The sequence below is a fragment of the Dendrobates tinctorius genome, unplaced genomic scaffold (genome assembly GCF_039654945.1).
Source record: "Dendrobates tinctorius isolate UK_male_01 unplaced genomic scaffold, ASM3965494v1 ptg000038l, whole genome shotgun sequence".
Classification (NCBI taxonomy): Eukaryota; Metazoa; Chordata; class Amphibia; order Anura; family Dendrobatidae; genus Dendrobates; species Dendrobates tinctorius.
Genome location: NW_027361706.1, coordinates 4,906,330 through 4,927,800, shown reverse-complemented (window position 1 = coordinate 4,927,800; position 21,471 = coordinate 4,906,330). Strand labels below are relative to the sequence as shown.

The window sequence follows — 21,471 nt, the reverse complement described above, 5'->3', positions numbered from 1 at the left end:
ACCACCAAGTGAGGGATTGCCTCACTCTGAGAGGGAGGAGAATGGGATGGTCCAAGGACATCGTGGTCTTGTCCCAGGCTGAAAGCAGAGACAGCTGGAGGGGGCAAAGATGAAATTGTGCAAAGGGCACTGCTTCCATGGAAGCCACCATCTTCCCCAGAACCTTCATGCAGAACCGAATGGGAATGGGAGTTGGCCGTTTGAGAATTCTGATGCCCTTGGAAAGGGCCGCAAATTCTTCCCTCGGAAGAAAAACCCAGGCTAGATTCGTGTCGAATTCCATGCCCAGAAAGGTCAGACGCTGAGTGGGGATCAGAATGGACTTCTCCTTGTTGACTAGCCAACCGAGGCGGCAGAGAGTGTCCAGGGTTATCTGAAAACTCTGAAGGCAGTCCTGACGGGACGAGCCCTTGCTCAAGAGATCGTCCAGATAAGGGATGATGATTATTCCTCTGGAGCGAAGGATGGCCATGACAGTCGCCATCACCTTCGTGAAAACACGAGGAGCGGACGCTAGGCCGAAGGGAAGAGCCGTGAACTGATAGTGATCTTCCTGAATCGCAAATCGAAGATATTTCTGATGTTGCACGCAAACCGGAATGTGCAGATAGGCGTCCCGTATGTCCACAGAGCAGAGGAATTCCCCGGGTACCATGGATGCCATCACCGACCGAAGAGACTCCATTCTGAAATGAAGAATCTTCACGTGGCGATTGAGCAATTTGAGGTCCAGAATTGGACGAAGGGAGCCGTCTTTCTTCGGGACTACGAAGAGATTTGAGTAGAACCCTGAAAACCGTTCGTTTGGGGGGACAGGAACAATTACTCCGGCGGAAAGAAGGGAGGAAATAGCCTGAAGGAACCCCGGAATCTGGGACCGCTGTCTCGGAGGCCGAGACAGGAAAAAACGTCTGTTCGGGGGGGGGGGGAAAGCAAATTCGATCTTGTATCCGGATGCAACGATTTCTCTGACCCAAGCGTCGTCGACAGACAGCCGAGCATCCACGAAAAAGGAAAGTCTGCCTCCCACCCTGGAAGAACTTCCAGGTGGGGGTGACCCGTCACTTGGAGGAAAACCTGCCGGAACGGGCGCCTGAAGACATGGAGTATTGTCCTCTAGATCTCCAGCGGGGAGCGGGCTTGTAAGATGTTTTTTTCTGTGCTCGCTCTCTAGTGGCAGAGGAGTGATCTTGCTGGGCAGATCTGTCCGTAGAAGAGAAGGGCCGAAAAGGCCTAAACGGCCGAAAACCCTTTATATTAAGAAAATGTTTTGGTCGAGACTTGGGAAGAGAAGTGCTTTTACCACCAGTGGCATCGGAGATTAGCTGGTCCAGCTTGGCTCCAAAGAGCCTAGAACCGAGGAATGGCAGATTAGTAAGGGACTTTTTTGAAGTGGTATCCGCATTCCATGACTTTAGCCAAAGGACTCGGCGTATAGCTACTATGTTGCTATTAGCCCTTGCTACGCACCTGGCCGCGTCCAAGGAGGCGGCCAAAAGGTATTTACCGGCATGGTTAATCTGATCTGCCAACTCGTCCTGAGGAGCTGTCGCCAATATTCCCCTGCGAAGGATTTTTGCCCAAGCGGATATGACTTTCACTACCCAGGCGGATGCGAAAATAGGACAGAGGGAGGCACCGGATGCCTCAAAAATTGCCTTATCCAGAGATTCAATCTGCCTGTCCGTAGGATCTTTAAGCGATGCCCCATCTGGCAGGGATAGAACCGTTTTAGAAGCTATCCGGGAAACTGGGGGATCCACCTCGGGAGCCTTGGTCCATTTTGTGAGCAGGTCTGCCTCAAAAGGGTACAGCACGTCTAAGTACTTGCGGCCTGAGAAACGTTGCTCAGGGCGCTCCCAGTGTCTGGACAAGGTAGTTTCGAACTCTTTGTGATTGGGAAAGGTTCGAGACGGAGGTCTTGCTCGTTTAAGGAGCACAGAGCATTCCTGAGGGGGAACCTTATCTTGCTTAATTTTAAGGGTTTGAAAGATAGTCCCATTTCGGCTATCGACCATGTCCCGTGTTTTAGAAACGTTGTCTGCTTCTGAACTAGATTCCGATTGAGATTCATCGCCAGACTTGGGGTCGTCATCGGAGGAAGGGGAATGAAACCTGGCAGACTCAGAGGGACCCTGCGAGCTAGAGGACGAAGTAGACAGAGCCCCCTTCCTAGAGCTCCTGCCCTGTCTGTCTCTCGGAAGGTCACGGTCAGGAGCGGACGACTCACCCCGAGAGGCGGTCGGCGCACAGGTGGCAGTAAATAACTGGTAGTCGTTCTAGGACCTGGACCAGGGACTGAGACACTTTAGTCAGATCAGAGACCGACTGAGACATAGCAACGGCCCACTCTGGGAGAGGGGAAGTACCCTCATCACGGGAATCGGTGTGCTCCTGTGAGGCTGACATAGCTGAAGGACTGCAGGACGGACAGAAGGGTGACGACTGACCCGAAGCCCACTTCTTTTTACAGCGTGCACAGGCGTAGTGAGTAACGGTGAGCTTAAAGGAAAGCGCCGTTGAAGGGTTGGGCATAGGTTGGTCACTCGTTATGGCCGCACTAAATAGACAGGGACTGCAGAGGAGAGCCAATTTGCCATAAAGCACCGAGCCTACCGGGAATCTGACGAGCAGCAGGACCCTGAAGTGTCCCCCAAGCAGTGAGGAAGTAAGTTAAATTGCAGGCTGGAAGCTGGCAGTGAGGTCGGTGGGCGGAGCTTGGCGCCAGGCCGTGATTGGACAATGGCAGCGGAGGGGCGCGGTAATAAAAGAGATTGATGCCTCTAAAAAGAAAGGCGTCCAGTGATAGGGTGGAATGGGCGTGAAAAAAGCGCGCCCAGAGTGAGGAAATGAGCGCGTACAGAGCGGGGAGGAGAGAAAGTGAAAGTGACGCGGTCTCCTCCCCCATCTGCAACTGTAAACTGAAATGGCCGCGGCACCGGTACATAGAGGTGAGCCTGCGCCAGACCGCTGTGAACCCCCCCCCCCCCCCCGTGATAAAATAAAACCCCCGCAGATAACTCAGGAGACTGCTCCATGTGGGACCGCTGTGTGCCTCTGCACAGAGGGTAGCGAGGCTGCAGCGTGAGATGCGCGGCTTGTAGTGGAGAAGGAGGAGCGGGAAATTCAAATGTGCTCAGAGAAATGCAGGGCTGAAGGGAACGATCAGACTCTTACCTGACGTCCCTGAAGAGGATGACTGCAGGGGCCATGCGAGCAGACAGGCCGCTGGGAGAGGTCCTCTTACCCTTTGTCATGCAGAAGATGGCGTTTTCCTGCTGGGAGCGAAGGATAGCTCACTGGCTGCCACCGTCTTCCTCTCAGCCCTGTCCCGGGAGAGGGGTGAGGAGTTGCTTTGGCAAGGACCGGCCACCCGTCACCAGCCCATAGCACCGAATGGTGATAGGGGAAAAGTCCTGCCTGCGGTACTGAGAGTTGCGATGTGGATGACACCACACTGCTCGCTCAGCCGCCTGATATGGGAAATCCGGGTGATAACTATACCCTGTTTCCCGACGGAGAACCTGAAAAACAAACGAGAAAGGATTAAAAAGTTCGACAAACACCTAAGGAAAGAAAGGAATTAGTAACTGCGGATCTGAGAAGATACCGGTCCACCTCCTACAGACACTAAGCAAAAACTGAGGTGCTTGGTGCCTGTCGGTGGGTGTATACTGCCAGGGAGGAGCTAATTTTCTTGTTTTGCATAGTGTCAGCCTCCTAGCAGCAGCAGCAGCATACCACCCATGGTAATCTGTGTCCCCCAATAAGGCGATAAAGAAAAATATTTTTGGCGGCAAATTGCAACTTTACTCTGTTTTTTTAATAGTTTACAGTTGGAATAGAAATTATATATATTTATACACATACAAAGAAACTTATTATACACACAAATTATTATAATAAAACTTTTGAAGTTACACTTTAAAGTTTTTGTGTTTCATATTTGTCATATGTTAATGAGCCAGGACTTTCAATGCGTACTACGTGTCAGGAGCCCTTCCATGAAGTGGGGCATAATGAACATCCTTTATACAAGCCACTTCATGGTAGGACCAACAGCAAGTTACACAATTTTGAATATTAATCCTACAAAAAGTGGAAGTCAACGCCCAATTTTAATAAATAGTAATCCATCTTTATTCAAACAAGCATGTTTTTTAAAAAGTAAACAATGGAGATACGTATGCAAAATAAGACTTATCACAAGTCATAAAAATACAGTCTGTCTCTATTCACGGTGTTTGTGAATAATTTATTAAGGGATAAAAAAATTAATTCATGTGGAAAAAGGAGATTGTGTACTCACCGTAAAATCTCTCTCTTAGCCTCTAATTGGGGGACAAAGAACCATGGGTGTTATGCTGCTGTCCACTAGGAGGCGACACTGCATAATCTGAAAAAGATTAACTTTGGCTCCTCCTCTGCAGTATACACCCCTGGTCGGCGTTAGCCTTCTCCAGTTTTGTGCAAAAGCATTAGGAGGAACATAAATAACATAACCATGTCTGTAAGAAGGCCACTATGTACGAGCTCAAAGAACAATATGAGAACTCAACCGTAACAACGGCCCGTAAGGGCAACAGGGTGGGAGCTGTGTCCCCCAATTAGAGGCTAAGAGAAAGAGATTTTACGGTGAGTACATAAAAATCTCCTTTACTCTGTCGCCTCATTGGGGGACACAGAACCATGGGACGTCCCAAAGCAGTCCCTGGGTGGGAAACAATGGACGAATATTGTGCAGACAGGTCCCTAAACTTGGGGCACCGCCGCCTGCAGGGCCCGTCTACCCAGGCTCGCGTCCGCTGAGGACTGGGTATTAACTGTAGTGTTTAGTAAACATGTGTAGGCTAGTCCAAGTGGCCGCCTTACACACTTGTGTGCCGAAGCCTGGTACCGAATGGCCCAGGAGGCCCCTACCGCCCGCCCGTGTAGAGTGTGCCGTAATACCGGCCGGAAGAGGATAATTTTTAAGGCGGTAAGCCTCTTGTATGGTGGATTTGATCCACCTGGCAAGGGTAGCTTTGGAAGCTGGTAGACCCTGGCGGACGCCTTCTGGAAGAAGGAAAAGGGAATCAGACTTCCGGAAGGGCGCAGTCCTAGACACGTATATACGCAATGCCCTGACGAGGTCAAGCGTATGCAGAGCATTCTTCACCCGATGAACCGGAATCGGGCAAAGGGATGGCAGTGAAATTTCCTCACTGGGGTGGAAGTCGGACACAACCTTCGGAAGGAAGGATGGGACCATACGGAGAACTACCTTGTCCTGGTGAAAAGCCAGGAGGGACAATCTGCAGGAGAGTGCTGACAGTTCAGACACCCTGCGTAGCGAGGTGATTGCCACCAGAAAGACCACCTTCTGGGATAGAAGGCGGAGTGGAACTTCCCTAAGGGGTTCAAAAGGTGGCTCCTGCAATGCTGTCAGTACCAGGTTGAGGTCCCACGTTTCTAGTGGACGTCTGTAGGGGGGAACCAATCGGGAAACCCCCTGAAGAAAAGTCCTTACTTGCGGCTTGTTAGTAATGCGTCTCTGAAAAAGCACTGAGAGCGCTGACACCTGGCTCTTAAGCGAGCCCAGGGACAGCCTGGCGTCCAGACCCGATTGGACAAAACCAAGTATTTTGGGGAGGGAGTAAGGGAGTGGGATCTGGCCACGAGATTCGCACCAGGTAAAGAAGGCTCTCCAGGTACGGTAATAAATCTTGGCGGAGGCTGGCTTCCGTGCCCTGATCATGGTTCCAATGACGTCCGGTGAGAGCCCTGCCTGGGTTAGAACCAAGGTCTCAAGGGCCACGCCATCAAATTGAGAGCCCCTGAGTTCTGGTGGTAGAACGGGCCTTGTGACAGAAGATCAGGACGGTCGGGGAGACGCCAGGGGGCGTCTGCTGTAAGTTGTACAATGTCGGCGTACCATGTACGTCTGGACCAGTCCGGCGCGATTAGGACGGTTGGAACTCCCTCTTGTTTGATCTTCCTCACCACTCTGGATATCAGGGGGAGAGGTGGAAAAATGTACAGAAGCTAGAACTGGGTCCAGTCCTGAACCAGGGCATCTGCTCCGAGCGACCGCGGATCGTGTGTTCTGGCCATGAAATTGGAGACCTTGGCATTGAGATGGGATGCCATTAGGTCCACATCCAGGGTCCCCCAGCGATGGCAGATCTGGCGAAAAATTTCGGGATGGAGAGACCACTCTCCAGAGTCCATTCCTTGTCTGCTGAGGAAGTCGGCTTCCCAGTTGTCCACACCCGGAATGTGGACCGCAGAGAGTACCGACCCCGTGTCTTCCGCCCAGCAGAGGATGTGTGTCACTTCTCTCATCACCTGGGTACTGCGGGTCCCGCCTTGGTGGTTCACATATGCCACCGCCGTGGCATTGTCCGACTGTACTCTGATATGAGAGGCTGCCAGTAAGTGACAAGAGGCTCTCAACGCCAGGAGGATGGCCCAAATCTCCAGGATTTCCCTCCTGCAAGCGAGGTTGGCTGGAGCCACCAGTGCAGGGACCTCCTGGTTGACGATGTCAGCTGGAACTCCCTGTCGAGGGAAAAAGGATTCCTGTCCCAGGACTTGAGAATGGCTAGTTGAAGAGGCCTGATGTGAAACTGGACAAATGGGACCGCTTCCATTGCTGCCGCCATCCTGCCGAGGACTCTCATGGCAAACCGGAGAGATCGGGGGGGAGGATGCGAACTCCTAGATGGAGAGCCAGTGCCTTGTCCTTGGGAAGGAGCACCAGACCCCTGGAGGTGTCGAATAGCATCCCCAGGAAGGTCAGAGACTAACTCGGGGTAGTCGATGACTTTTGTAGGTTGACTAACCAGCCCAGGCGACTCAGTGTCGATTGTGATTGAGACGCTGAGCTCGCAGTCCTTGAAGGTGGAAGCTTTGATGAGATCGTTCGGGTATGGAACGACTGCTATGCCTCTGGAGTGTAGAACGTCCATGGTGGCTGCCATGATCTTGGTAAACATTTTGGGAGCCGTGGCGAGTCCGAATTGGATAGCCACGATTTGGTAGTGGCCCTGGTCGATTGCGAACCTGAGAAATCTCTGATGGGCGGGATCAATCGGTATATGCAGGTATGCGTCTTGTATGTCTATGGAGGCGAGATATTCTCCCTTCTCCATGGACGCAATGATGGACCGAAGGGACTCCATGCGAAAGTGACGAACCCGTACATATTTGTTGAGTTGTTTTAGGTCCAATATGGGACGTACGCTGCCTCCTTTCTTGGGGACTACGAATAGATTGGAGTAGAACCCTCGGACGCGGGAACCGATACTATGACTCCTGCTTGAAGAAGGGAGGAAACCGCTTGGTGGAAGGCACGAGCCTTCCCAGGTGGTTTTGGGGGGGGGACAGAGAAGAAGAACCGGTTTGGAGGGTTGGAAGTGAACTCTATCTTGTATCTGGAAGACACTAGTTCCCTGACCCACCTGTCTTCTGTAATAGGCAGCCAGACTTGCTGAAGGAGCAAAAGTCGTCTTTTGACATCTATAAGGAAAGAAGCTATACGCGAAACGCTCATCAGGGTGTCAAGACTGCTCACAGGTCAGGTACAGTTATTCTGGTGTTATTTTCCACTCAATGATTCCTTATAGATTTCAAATCTCCATTACTTCCTAAGTTCCTGGGCACTGTTTGCACTTTGCAGACATAGCCGCTAACATTGCACACTGACAAGCTGCTTATTGAATTTGTTTCTTTGCATTTTGGAAAAATTTTGGGAATTTTTTGCTGCTATGCACTTTTGCAATTTGCAAGCTAAATATTAATTATCTTTTTGTTAGTGAGCTGTATTTTTGCAAGAGAGCTTCTGCTTTGTTGATAATGGAATTCATTGTGTGGACACCTGTTGTGTAGGGATTAGTTTACACTTGTTGTAGAAAAAAAAAATTTTTTTTGCATACGTATCTCCATTGTTTACTTTTTAAAAAACATGCTTGTTTGAATAAAGATGGATTACTATTTTTTAAAATTGGGCATTGACTTCCATTTTTTGTAGGATTAATGTTTGATGGGAAGTGCCATTTTTTAGGCCTGATTTCTCTTTTTTGTGAATATATTTCAATTTTGAGATGTTGAGGGGGTGCCATTTTAAAATGGTATCACTTTTGGATGCTTACAATATATAGGACCCCCAAAGTCACTTCATGACGTAATAGGTCCCTAAAAAAAATGTGTTGCATTTTTCATTAAAAAAAGAAATGAAAGTACTGCTACATTTTTTTTTTAAACCTTCTAAAATTCTAACAAAATAAAACATTTTACAAATGGTGCTCATGATGTGAGGGAAATGTAATTGACTAATGTTTGTGTGGTATGAGTATCTGAATTAAAGGGCTAATCAAAGTTCAAAAATTTAAATTTTTTGAACATTTCTGATATGTTTATAAACAAATGCAGAAACGAGACATAATCACAAAGGACAAAAAACATTCCAGAGTTACCACAAAGTGGTCCCGGCTACTAAGGGGCTAAATATTCATTTTTATAGAATGTGAAGATACTAAATATTTATGTTATTGATTTCTTTACTTTTAATAAAGGGAAAAGGGGATGATATGAAATTATGTTTGTTTTTTTAACTTGGATTTTGTTTTTTTTTGTTTTTGTGTTTTTTGTTTTTTTTTAACTACGGCATATGTTTCTTTTTAGTTCCTATAGACTTGAACTTGCAATCATGTTAGCTTATATTATATATTGCAATACCACAGTATTACAGGTTAGTGTAAATTCTGGTCTCCTTTGAAGCTCAGTATATAGGCCAAGCTTCAGAGGAGGCCCAAGGTGGTGGCAAAGGGGGGCCTTTAGCAGGCCCCCCGCTGCCATAGTAATCAATCAGCACCACGCGTTCACATCATAGGGAAATGCAGGGAGCTCGTAAATGCTAGCATTGACACATGTTCCATTTAAATGCCACAGTCAGAGATTAACAGCAGAATATAAATTATTATCTGCTGCAGGTAGGGCTCAGCTCCAACTGCAAATGTTAGTCCACGTTTACATGTTCAGTATTTGTCAGTTACTCCTAACAGAGGAAAAGTATAATAAAAGTATGTGCACCACTTTTTCATTTTCCTCCAATTCCTGGTTACGGCTTACAAACACTAATGTAAAATACTGATAAAAATACTGAGCGTGTGAACATGGCCTTAGTGACACATGTAGCTATGTAATAGAGCCAGTTTCTGCCGCGTGTGGAGAGAGCTCAGTTCTTGCCCTATTGATCAGATACATTCTTGATATTGCATTAAGGGGTTAAAAGACTTTTTTTTTTTTTTTTAACCAGGAGTGGACAGTTCCCCATCCTCCGGAACTTTTGCAATAAAGGTTTGCCACGACTGACACTGTGGAAGTGAAGCTGGCCGCGATCAGGAAGGAAGAGTGCCTTCTATTGAGCCTTGCTAGCCTCAGTGAAGTGCTTAGGCTAAGTTCACACATGCCGGAACTCTCGCCGAAATTACCGCGAGAATTCCGGAATTCCATTCCGCGGGAAAATCGCATTTTAAATTCCTGCGATTTTCCCGCGGAAAAACTAGCATTTTACAAGCGTATTTACCTTGCAAAATGCTAGCGTTTTCCAAGCGATCTGTAGCATCGCTTGGAGAACTGATTGACAGGTTGGTCACACTCGTCAAACATAGTGTTTGACGAGTGTGACCAACTTTTTACTATTGAGGCTGCCTATGCAGCATCAGTAGTAAAAGATAAAATGTAAAAAAAAAAAAAAAAAGTGTTATTCTTACCTTTCGACGTCCCGCGCAGCCGTTCCCAGTAATCCTTTGCGAAAATGCCCGCGATGACGTCCGTTCTCGCGGGATCGCGATGACGTCGCGCGAATGACCGCGAGACTTCGCGATCCCGTGAGAACGGACGCCATCGCGGGCATTTTCGCAAAGGATTACTGGGGACGAGAGCGTGGAGAGAAGCGGGAAGGCTGCGCGGGACGCCGGAAAGTGAGATTAACAATATTTTTTATTTTAAATTCTATTTTTTACAGGGATATGGTACCCAAAGCCCGGAGGACAGTCTCCTCTCCTCCGGACCGTGAGTACCATCTGCAAATGTTCTGCTTACTTTCCGCATGGTGTGCACAGCCACATGCGGGAAGTAAGCGGAACAATGCATTCCTATGGGTGCAGGATCGCTGCGATTGCGAAAAATTAATGAGCATGCTGCGGTTTTTACCGCGAAGCGATTCCGCCGCGGTAAAAACTGCAGCATTAGCACAGCATTGCGGAATCCCATAGGAATGCATGGGATACTTAGTTTTCGCAACAAAATCACGCTGTTAAAACCGCCGCGGAAACGCGAAAAAAACGCCACGTGTGAACTCAGCCTTAGAAGTGCATTAAGAAAGATCTTTCAAGTACTGCACGTGCTGCCAGACTGCCCCAGTGGCTGCTGGACCCTTGGCAATAAGCAGTAAACAAAATTAAAAATTATAAGTTCAGAAAGGAAAGTAGGCGCCGAATTTTATATAAATTGCAAAGTTGATTTTGTAAGTGCATCTATCTTGGAAGGTCAGAATAACCCTTTAAATAATAAAGGGTCAAGAGGTTAAAGAGTGTAGACTTCAGAACATATATATCTACTTATTAAAATCAGACAACCAGACAAGTACAGCAGCAATTTACAACCACATCCATGATCATACAATTTTATGACAAACGAGTCACATGTGACTATAATTAGCATTCAGTCTTACATACCACATACATTGTAAGATATTAGGCCAAGACATGCCAGATAAGTGTATATCACACTTACAAGACCTCATGCTTATTCCTTGAAAAGCTGTTAAAAATATTCACACTTTAAAAACACAACAGGCAGGGATTAGGAATACAAATAGATTCACACTCACTACCACAACTTGATTATCAGGTTAATAATCATTGAATTTGCTTGCAATTTTTTATCATCTCTATACTTATTACTATTAACCCTTAGCAGCACTATGTAAATATGTAAAATGTTCAGAATTCATACATACCACACATGACTACGTCTGCACACAACTTCCTCCTCAAAACTCTTTTTTTCCCTTGCAAATACGAAAAATGATAGTGTGAATTACACAAGCTAAAGTATATTCTAAAAGCAAGACAGTATTTTTTAGTAAAACTAAGAATGTAAGAATGAGGGTGCGGCTTTTCAGTACAAGACATAGGTAAAGACACGGCAGGGAGTCCATTCGGCAGGTCCCTGCCAGTTTCTTTCAGCTCAGCTAAATTATCAGGTCTCAGTATGCGTTTATAGAGAGAGACCGGTCAGTCTAGCCAAGCGGGAGGGGACATATCTGACCAACTACTTCGTCCCCAGCAGTGCTTTCAATGTTTCCCAAGTAGCTTACGACTAATGTAGGATCTGGTAGCAAATTCATGGTGTTGGGACCACATGGGACATGTGATCAGGAATTCCTTATCCTCCCCTATACTTCAGTAACTCACAATCCCTAAAAACCTGATCTGAAAAAGGCCAAGTTAAAAAAGTCAGCTCTGTGAGCCACCGTGGAGCATCTACCTTATGTCCACGTTGTGCAGTTCCTATTATTCCTCTTAAACAATACATGAAATAAAACGGACAACTAAGAATTATTACCCTTTTTAATAGGGCAAGACCCTAGACACTGCGAGGAAGTATGGACATTGAAGAAATGGCACATCAATAGGCCAAAGGAAGAAAATAGTATTTACTAGCGATGAGCAATTACATTTGCACTTTCCTGGTCCGGCATCTAGTATGGTCCTCTGTGGTAGCCAAATCTTCACTTCTTAGGTGCCATCAAGGCATGGCGATATCATTAAGTTGCAGGGTCTAGTAAGAACCAGAGGCACACAGTATGGTGGGGGAAGAAGTAAAGACTGGCTGCCAGAGGGGATCAGACGGAATGCCAGACCAGGGCAGAACATATTGAACTGCACATCTCTAGTATTTACTAATAAAGACAGGACTGGAAGCAGATGGTATTAATAAACAAGCGGTCACAGGAGAAGATCTGGTATGGACTGGGATAAGTGATAGTGTAAAATGTACAATCTTTATTAAAGTGTGTTTATTGTTGGGTGAAAGTGCTTGGTGCAACTTAAATCCACAATCTTCAGTGATAGAAAACATCCACTTCACGGTCGATCAGTGCCCTGGTTAGGCTCAAGGCGGTGACTAGTTGAACCTGCTTATTTTCTCATCCCTTTAGTATGGAAAACTCTTTGTTACAAAGGGTATGCATGCCCTGATTGGTTAGGTGGCGTAATATGTGATCCAATGATCACATATCACACACTTAAGGTGATGGTGGCCAAAACCGAAAAGTTTAGATTCCACGGTCTGCTTCCTGACCCTTAAGACCTTGAAGAAGACAGCTCTAATTTCATGCGGTTTACTGCATCAAAAGAATGAGGTCCATTGCAACCGGATGCATACTGTCCATTACACAACCTTCAAAATGAATAACGTTTTCGCCACCAAATGATAGGGTAGACTGGAAAGCATAAAATGGAGATAAACTACTAACCCTGGCAGAGGTGAAGATGGTCGTCTTGGTTTCGGAACGGTCTTGTATAAAAATGACACAACAGCGTATGGACACACGTGGCGAGGTCTCTTGAGAATTTCATCAAATCCATACTCATAGAAATAATACTAAAGACAGGGAAATTAGTTTAGGAAATTGAAGCTTATTACATCTTTATTTTTACATTACATATACACAATTCAAAATATTTTTTTTTTAGAAGATCATGACTGATATTGATTACGCACAACAGGACAAGAGCTGTGTTCAATGTGTGTTTTATAAATAAATATATATATATATATATATATATATATATATATATATATATATATATATATATATATATATATATATATACACACACACATACACACACACATACACACTTTTTTTTTTTTTTTTTTTAAAGGTGCTTTAATATGGACTACATACAAAAGCAGAACAGGTCTTTTCTTTATAAGAATACTTCAGCCTAAGGCACTGAGATATATTAGAGGCTGAGGGATTTTAATCCGCAAGTACAAATACAGTACATACAGATAAAATGTTACCTGAGAACGCTCAAATGCCCTGTAAGACAGCAGGGTTGTGACTGCATTCATGTTCTTTAACACATGACACTCGTGTTTAGGCGCTGGATCCAGAATGGTAGCGCCAGAAAAAGACTCCTGGTTATTCCTAAAGTTATCATAAACTGCTTTCATTTTTCCCTATGAAAAAGAATTCAACATAAAGCAGGTAACCAGATTCAGTCAATAAAGATCCCTTGCTATAATATCAAAAACGGAGTAATTTGCATGAAAAATTGCTAAGAGATGGCAAATCGCCCTCAAAACATTGCCGTTCATTCCTTCTAAAGGGTGATGGGGAGATCCGGGTTGTTCTAACTCTTTAATAACACATAAAAAGGAATAAACCTGGTTAGTGCTATTAAATAAACATTACCTTTATTACTTTAAATATGAGAATACATCCTGTTGTTCCTACTTCTAAAGGATTAACCTGCAATAAATCAGCGCACTTCGAGAGGTACACACCTAAGGAACAAAACAAAACAAAAAAAAAAAAAAAAAAAAGTCAGTCAAAAACAGAGGTAAACATTTCCGCTCTAGCAAAATTTACAGTGGGTACAGAAAGTATTCAGACCCTTTTAAATTTTTCACTCTGTTTCATTGTAGCCATTTGGTTAATTCAAAAAAAGTTAGTTTTCTTCTCATTAATGTACACTCTGCACCCCATCTTGACTGGAAAAAAAATTTAAAAAAAACACAAATGTATAAGTATTCAGACTCTTTGCTCAGTATGGAGTACAAGCAATTTTTTGAGCTAGCACAGCCATGAGTCTTCTTGGGAATGATGCAACAAGTTTTTCACACCTGGATTTGGGGATCCTCTGCCATTCTTCCTTGAAGATCCTCTCCAGCTCAGTCACGTTCGATGGTGAACGTTGGTGGACAGCCATTTTCAGGTCTCTCCAAAGATGCTCAATTGGGTTTAGGTCAAAATTCATCAAGAGTTGTTCTGAAGCCACTCCTTTGTTATTTTAGCTGTGTGCTTAGGATCATTGTCTTGTTGGAAAGAGAACCTTCGGCCAAGTCTGAGGTCTAGAGCACTCTGGAAGAGGTTTTCATCCAGGATATCTCTGTACTTGTCCGCATTCATGTTTCCTTCAATTGCAACCAGTCGTCCTGTCCCTGCCGCTGAAAAACACTCCCATAGCATGATGCTGCCACCACGTTTCACTGTTGGTATTGTATTGGGCAGGTGATGAGCAGTGCCTGGTTTTCTCCACACATACCGCTGATAGAACTTTTTGGTGATAGAATTATCTTCGTCTCATCAGACCAGAGAATCTTGTTTCTCATAGTCTGAGAGTCCTTCATGTGTTTTTTTGCAAACTATGTGGGCTTTCATATGCCTGGCACTGAGGAGTGGCTTCCGTTGGGCCAATATGCCATAAAAGCCCGACTGGTGGATGGCTGCAGTGACAGTTGACTTTGTGGAACATTCTCCAAACTCCCTATTGCATCTATGGAGCTCAGCCACAGTGATCTTGGGGTTCTGCTTTTCTTCTCTCACCAAGGTTCTTCTCCCACGATTGCTCAGTTTGGCTAGACGTCCAGGAAGACTTTTGGTGGTCCCAAACTTCTTCCATTGAAGGATGATGGAAGCCATTGTACTCTTAGGAACCTTGAGTCGCCAGATGGGTGCCTTGCCACAATTCTGTCTCTGAGCTCCTCGGCCAGTACCTTTGACCTCATGATTCTCATTTGGTCTGACATGCACTGTGAGGTCTTATATAGACAGGTGTGTGCCTTTACAAATCAAGTCCTATCAATTTAATTAAACACAGCTGGACTCTAATGAACTAGTAGAACCATCTCAAGGAGGATCACAAGGAAATGGAGACAGCATGTGACTTAAATATGAGTGTCTGAGCAAAGGGTCTGAGAACTTATGACCATGTGATATTTCAGTTTTTCTTTTAATAAATTTGCAAAAATTTCTACTTTTTTTCAGTCAGGATGGGGTGCAGAGTGTACATTAAAGAGGAAAAAATTAACTTTAACTTTAATTGCACCAAATGGATGCAATGAAAAAGTGAAAATTTTAAAGAGGTCTGAATACTTTCCCTACCCACTGTAGGTCCAATATTACTAAAAATAAAATGAAGCCCAAGGCCTTAAACAGATTTGGGAATATTTGCTTTGCAGAATAGCAGACCTTTGGGCACAAAGATTATTGAATAAAAGTCTGAAAGCCACACTTCTAATCAACTGTATAGTCTCAAGCAGAGGACACAGCTAAAATCGGTTGACTGGTGGGAGTGGGGAGGTGTTGGCTCCCCACAATTCTAATAAAAATTGATTCTGTAGTATATGCTACAGAAATACAACTTCAGAAATAAATAAAAAAAAATTTTTTTTAGAGACACTACGAAATGTGTTTTTCCCCCCAAAAGTGTCTCTTAACAAAATATTAACAGCTAATTGGAACAGGAACTTTACAAATAAGCAGCCTAGTTTAACCCCTTAGTGACAGCCAATTTGCTACTTAATGACCAAGCCAAATTTTTACAATGCTGACCACTAACTTTATGCGGTTATAGCTCTGGAACACTTTAACGGATCCCGCGGATACTGAGAATGTTTTTTCGTGACATTGTGTATGTACATCCTGTTCGTGGTAAAATTTCTTTGATCTGACTTGCGTTTATTTATGAAGAAAAATGAAAATTTTTACAATTTCACAATTTTTAAACTTAATTATTATGCCCTTAAACCAGAAATATTGCACACAAAATACTTAATAAACAACATTTCCCACATGTCTACTTTACATCAGCACAATTTTAGAAGCAAAATTTTTTTTGTTAGGAAGTTTTAAGGGTTAAAAGTTGAACAGCGATTTCTCATTTTTACAACAGAATTTCCAAAACAATTTATTTTTTTTTTTTGGGACCACATCACATTTGAAGTCACTTTGAGGGTCCTATATGACAGAAAATAAACAAAAGTGACACCATTCGAAAAACTGCACCCCTGAAGCTGTTCAAAATCACATTCAGGAAGTTTATTAACCCTTTTGCCTTCCTCTGGATCAACATGTTAGGCGATGGGTTGAACTAGATGGACTTAAAGTCTTCCTTCAACCTTAACAACTATGTTACTATTTTTACGTTCGTCACAGGATCTTAAGTAATGTGAAAAGAAAAAAAAAAATGAACATTTAACTTTTCACAAACATTTTACTTCAGAACCAATTTTTTTTTTATTTTCACAAGTGCAAAAAGAGAAAATGAACCATAACATTTGTTGTACAATTTCTCTCGAATACGACGATACCCCATATGTGGGGGTAAACCACTGTTTGGGAGCACAGCAGGGCTCGGAAGGGAAGGAGCGGTTTGACTAGAATTGAGATCGGATGCCATGTCGCGTTTGGAGAGCCCCTGATGTGCCTAAATAGTATAAACCCCCCACAAGTGACACCATTTTGGAAACTAGACCCCCCCCTCCCCCCAAGGAACTTATCTAGATGTGTGGGGAGCACTTTGAACCCCCAAGTTTATAATGTAGAACCGTGAAAATAAAAATAAAAAAAAATCCACAAAAATGATCTTTTCGCCCCCAAATTTTTATTTTCCCAAGGGTAACAGGAGAAATTAGACCCCTAAAGTTGTTGCGCAATTTGTTCGAGTACACCGATACTCCATATGTGGAAGGTATACCACTATTTGGGTGCACGGCAGAGCTCGGAAGGGAAGGAGCGCCGTTTGACTTTTTCAAGGCAGAATTGGCTGGAATTGAGAGTGGATGCCATGTCGCGTTGGGAGAGCCCCTGATGTGCCTAAACAATAGAAACCCCCCCCCATTCTAGCCACAACCCTAACCACAAACCTAACATCCCCAACCCAGTTTAGCCTAACACTAACGAAAATACATATATTTTTTAAATTTTATTATTTTTCCCTAACTAATGGGATGATTAAAAAAAATAAATAAATAAATATCGCAAATCAAATCCCCCTTTAATTGATCACTGTGATAGGGTCTATCACAGTGATCAAAATGAACCAATAGGAAAAATCTATTGTTGCCAGGTGTTGGCAAATCTCAGCAGGTGCACTGTGTATGCGCCCGCTATTTTCTCTCGAAAGAAGTCTGCAGCTTGGGGGACACTTCAGGGGGTCATGCAGGGACAACGTAGTTACCAGGGTGGAAGGGGGGTGGGTGATCCTATTTCTCTCGCCTCTGATGTGCGATCACATCACAGGAGAGAGAAATTAAGTGTAAAAATTGGACTTTTACGGTCGCCGTTATACCGTTAACTGCGATCACAACACCGGAGGTCAGTAAAAACCAACCCAAATCATGTTCTCTGTGGTCTCTGCTACCCCCAGCAGCTGAGTCCCCAAAGAAACTCCAACACTGGGGGGTACCATTACCTTAAACCTCAGCGCCGTTAAAAAGCGGTGCTGTGGTTTAAGTACCCTTAACTTATTCTTGAGTCACTAAAGTCCCTCCCCCCTCCAAAAAAAAAAAAAATAAAATTAAAGATTTCAGTGACTTACCCATTGAGGACTTTCCAAGGGTTGTTAATTTGGAATTTCCCACTTGTAACCCTTTCTCACTTATGGTTTGAACCTAGAATTAAAAGCATGCCCATCAAAAATAGTAAGGCATCGCAGTATTGAGGAAATCAAAAAAAAGGGGAACCACACATCAAAAGTGGACAGATAGACCTACAATCAACCTTTATGGGTCATTTCACCCATTTCAGATAACTTTTCAAAACTAGATGTCTTATGTGACATGTATCCTGCATTTTACAGTAATTTTTTGCTCTAATTCAGTTATTCCGGAGTTAGCTTCTAAATGTTCCACACTGGCAGAGGGATTCCTATTTGCTTGTGTCTATGTAGCACATGTTCAGAAGAGGCGGCAGCAAGGAGGAAATTATATGACAATACTAAGCAGTGTAGCTGTGAATCCAAACACTGGAGTGATGCAAAACACTTACTAGAAGGCAGCAGCACTATGTCTCTCTCCTGTTCACTCTGCTCAACCTTCCAGAGATGACAGTCTTTAGCTTTTGTATTTTTAAGGTAAAGATGCAGCACTGAGCAAAATAAATCATAAGTGGCGAAAGAAGCAAATTTTGAAAAAAACTACTTCCATTGATTTGAAACCTAAAGAGAGACTATACTTTCACGTAACTTTCAGAATAAGGCCTGTTTCACACTTCAGTTTTTTCTTGTCAGTTAAAATCCGCCAAAATGGCGGACAGCGGATCCGTTGGTAACTGAAGTTAACGGATGCCAGCGGACCGGTATTTTGACAGATCCGTTGGCTGAATAGTTTTAAAGGGGGGGAGGGAGAGGGAGAGAATGAATTTTTGTTACCGTTCGCCAGAAGTGATTTCAGGGTTAAATTTCCGCCTGAGATCATTCCTCCGGGCATGCGCAGTACAAAAATGCGGATCCTTCTGCCAAGAAACCATTACAAGCTCCGTCCGGGCAAGTCGGCGGACGAAAAAAATTGGCGGAGCCGCAAAAAAACGGATCCGATGGATGGCCATCCGTCAAGATCCGCCAGTACTGCAAGTCAATGGGGGAAAAAGAGGGATTTTGGGTTCTTACCGTAAAATCTCTTTCTTGGAGCCTTCATGGGGGGACACAGAATACCATGGGTGTAAGCTGCTGCTGCTAGGAGGCTGACACTATGCAAAACAAGAAAATTAGCTCCTCCCTGGCAGTATACACCCACCGACAGGCACCAAGCACCTCAGTTGGTGAAAAAGCAGTAGGAGAAGCAACCAAAAACCATGAACATATGTACCAACCCAACAAGGGACTCGAAGACCCAGCACAGTACAACTTAAACAGGGAGGGTGCTGTGTCCCCCAATGAAGGCTCCAAGAAAGAGATTTTACGGTAAGAACCCAAAATCCCTCTTTCTTTATCGCCTTATTGGGGGACACAGAATACCATGGGACGTTCCAAAGCAGTCCCGAGGGTGGGAACAGCAATAAAAGGAACGACAGAAGGAAGAGCTTAGCTCGGCAGGTGCGCGACCGCCGCCTGCAGAACCTTCCTACCAAGAGCTGCATCAGACGAGGCCTGGGTATGAACCCTGTAGAACCTCGCAAAGGTGTGCAAAGACGACCAGGTCACGGTCCTGCAAAGTTGTGAGGCCGAAGCCTGGTGTCGCACAGCCCAAGAAGCCCGAACAGCCCGGGTGGAGTGTGCTTTCACTCCCGGAGGGGGCCGTTTCTCCTGAAGTCGATAGGCTTCCAGGATGGTAGACCGAATCCAGCGAGCAATTGTGGAATCGGAGGCCGGAAAACCTTTCCGGCGACCCTCAGAAATGAGAAGCAGGGAATCAGATTGGCGAAAAGAAGCGGTCCTGGCAAGGTAAACACGCAAGGCTCTCACTACGTCCAGTTTGTGGAGCGACTTTTCCAGAGGATGAGCAGGCGCAGGACAAAACGATGGAAGGACGATATCTTCGTTAATGTGAAAGGGAGATACCACTTTTGGAAGGAAGTAAGGAACTGGCCTGAGAACAACCTTATCTTGGTGGAGGATAAGGTACGGAGAACGACAGGATAAGGCCGCCAGCTCAGAAACTCTCCTGATGGAAGTAATGGCGATTAGAAAAGACACCTGCCATGAAAGAAAAAGACAGAGGGATGTCCTGGATTGGTTCGAACGGCGCCTTCTGGGGGGCGCCAAGAACAAGATTGAGATCCCATGGATCTATCGGAGAATGATGAGGAGGAGCCACATGGGCGACTCCTTGGAGAAAAGTCTTCACTTGCGGTAAGGAAGCTAGATCCTTCTGGAAGAGGATTCTAGGGCAGACACCTGGCCTTTGAGAGTACTGAGGGATAGGCCCGCATCCAAACCAGATTGGAGGAAACGAAGAATGGATGGAATGGAGAATGACAGTGGAAGAACATAGTTATCGCTCCAACGGAAAAAGGCCTTCCAGTACCTATGGTAAATGCGGGAGGAAGCTGGCTTCCGAGCCTTGATCATGGTCTGAATGACCCGGCTGGAAAACCCTGAATCCTTCAGAATTGCGGCCTCAACGGCCATGCCGTTACACTCAGAGACTGAGAATTCTGGTGGTAAAGAGGGCCTAGCGAGAGAAGATCTGGACGGTCTGGAAGCCTCCAGGGGACGTCCACGAGCATGTTCACCAACCCGTGTACCAAGGGCGTCTCGGCCAGTCTGGAGCCACTAGGATGACTGGGATGCCCTCTGACTTTATCTTTTTGACCACTCTTGGAATGAGGGCAAGGGGAGGAAACAGGTAAGGCAGCTGGAACTGGGACCATAGAATTACTAGGGTGTCGCGAGCGACGGCTAGAGGATCCCTGGACCTAGCTACAAAGTGAGGAACTTTGTTGTTCATCCGAGATGCCATGAGATCGACGTCCGGGATGCCCCAACGCTGGCATATCTGACTGAAGACTGTGGGATGAAGGGAACATTCGCCTGACGCTAGACCTTGGCGACTCAAGAAGTCGGCTGCCCAATTCTCCACCCCTGGAATGTGAACAGCGGAGATCGCCGGAACGTGACGCTCTGCCCAGCGCAGTATCCTTGCCACTTCTGACATTACCTGCCTGGTGTGAGCACCGCCCTGGTGGTTTTTGTACGCCACAGCCGTGGCGTTGTCTGACTGAATGCGGACTGGTTTGCCTACGAGGAGATGCTGCCAACGAAGGAGAGCAAGGAGGATTGCCCTGATTGGACCGTTTTCTGATGGTAAACCGCCCCCCATCCTAGGAGACTGGCATCGGTGGTGAAGACCTGCCACCTAGGCGGAAGAAAAGACCTTCCGCGGAGAACTGACGCCGGCAATGGCCACCAAGTCAGCGATTGTCTGACTCTGAGCGGAAGAAGAATGGGGTGGTCCAGAGAAAACGAGGTCTTGTCCCAGACTGACAGGAGGAACAGTTGGAGAGGGCGAGAGTGGAATTGTGCGAAGGGCACTGCTTCCATGGAAGCTATCATCTTCCCCAGGACCCTCGAGCAGGACCGAAGGGACTAGATCCTCGAGCGTTGTAGGGACTGGATCCCTTTGGAAAGGGTTGAAAACTTGTCCCTCGGTAGAAACACCCGGGCTAGATTCGTATCGAACTCCATGCCCAAAAAAAATCAGACGTTGGGTAGGGCGCAGGATGGACTTCTCCTCGTTGACTATCCATCCGAGGCGGCTGAGGGCATCCAAGGTTATCTGAAGACTGTGAAGACAGTCTTGGCAGGACGAACCCTTGACCAGGAGATCGTCCAGGTAAGGAATGATAAGAATCCCTCTGGATCGAAGGATGACCCTGACTGTTGCCATCACCCTCGTAAAGACACGGGGAGCGGAGGCTAGTCCAAAGGGGAGGGCCATGAACTGATAGCGATTGTCCTGAATCGCAAA

The 21,471-nt window shown here is 45.5% G+C and overlaps 1 protein-coding gene across 3 annotated transcripts in view; it reads right to left on the bottom strand.

Annotated features, from left to right (window-relative positions):
- Positions 1-21,471, bottom strand: part of TASOR (transcription activation suppressor) — a 208,983-nt gene that overhangs the window by 173,460 nt on the left and 14,052 nt on the right. For 2 of the 3 annotated variants that reach the window (XM_073574135.1, XM_073574137.1), the window contains exons 4-8: positions 17,604-17,676; positions 13,475-13,566; positions 13,081-13,239; positions 12,527-12,654; positions 11,006-11,056 (exon numbers count right to left, since the gene is read on the bottom strand). In XM_073574135.1, coding sequence (XP_073430236.1) covers positions 11,006-11,056; positions 12,527-12,654; positions 13,081-13,239; positions 13,475-13,566; positions 17,604-17,676 — 503 coding nt within the window. The remainder of the gene's footprint in view (positions 1-11,005; positions 11,057-12,526; positions 12,655-13,080; positions 13,240-13,474; positions 13,567-17,603; positions 17,677-21,471) is intronic. The other variant, XM_073574136.1, reaches the window with a different exon arrangement.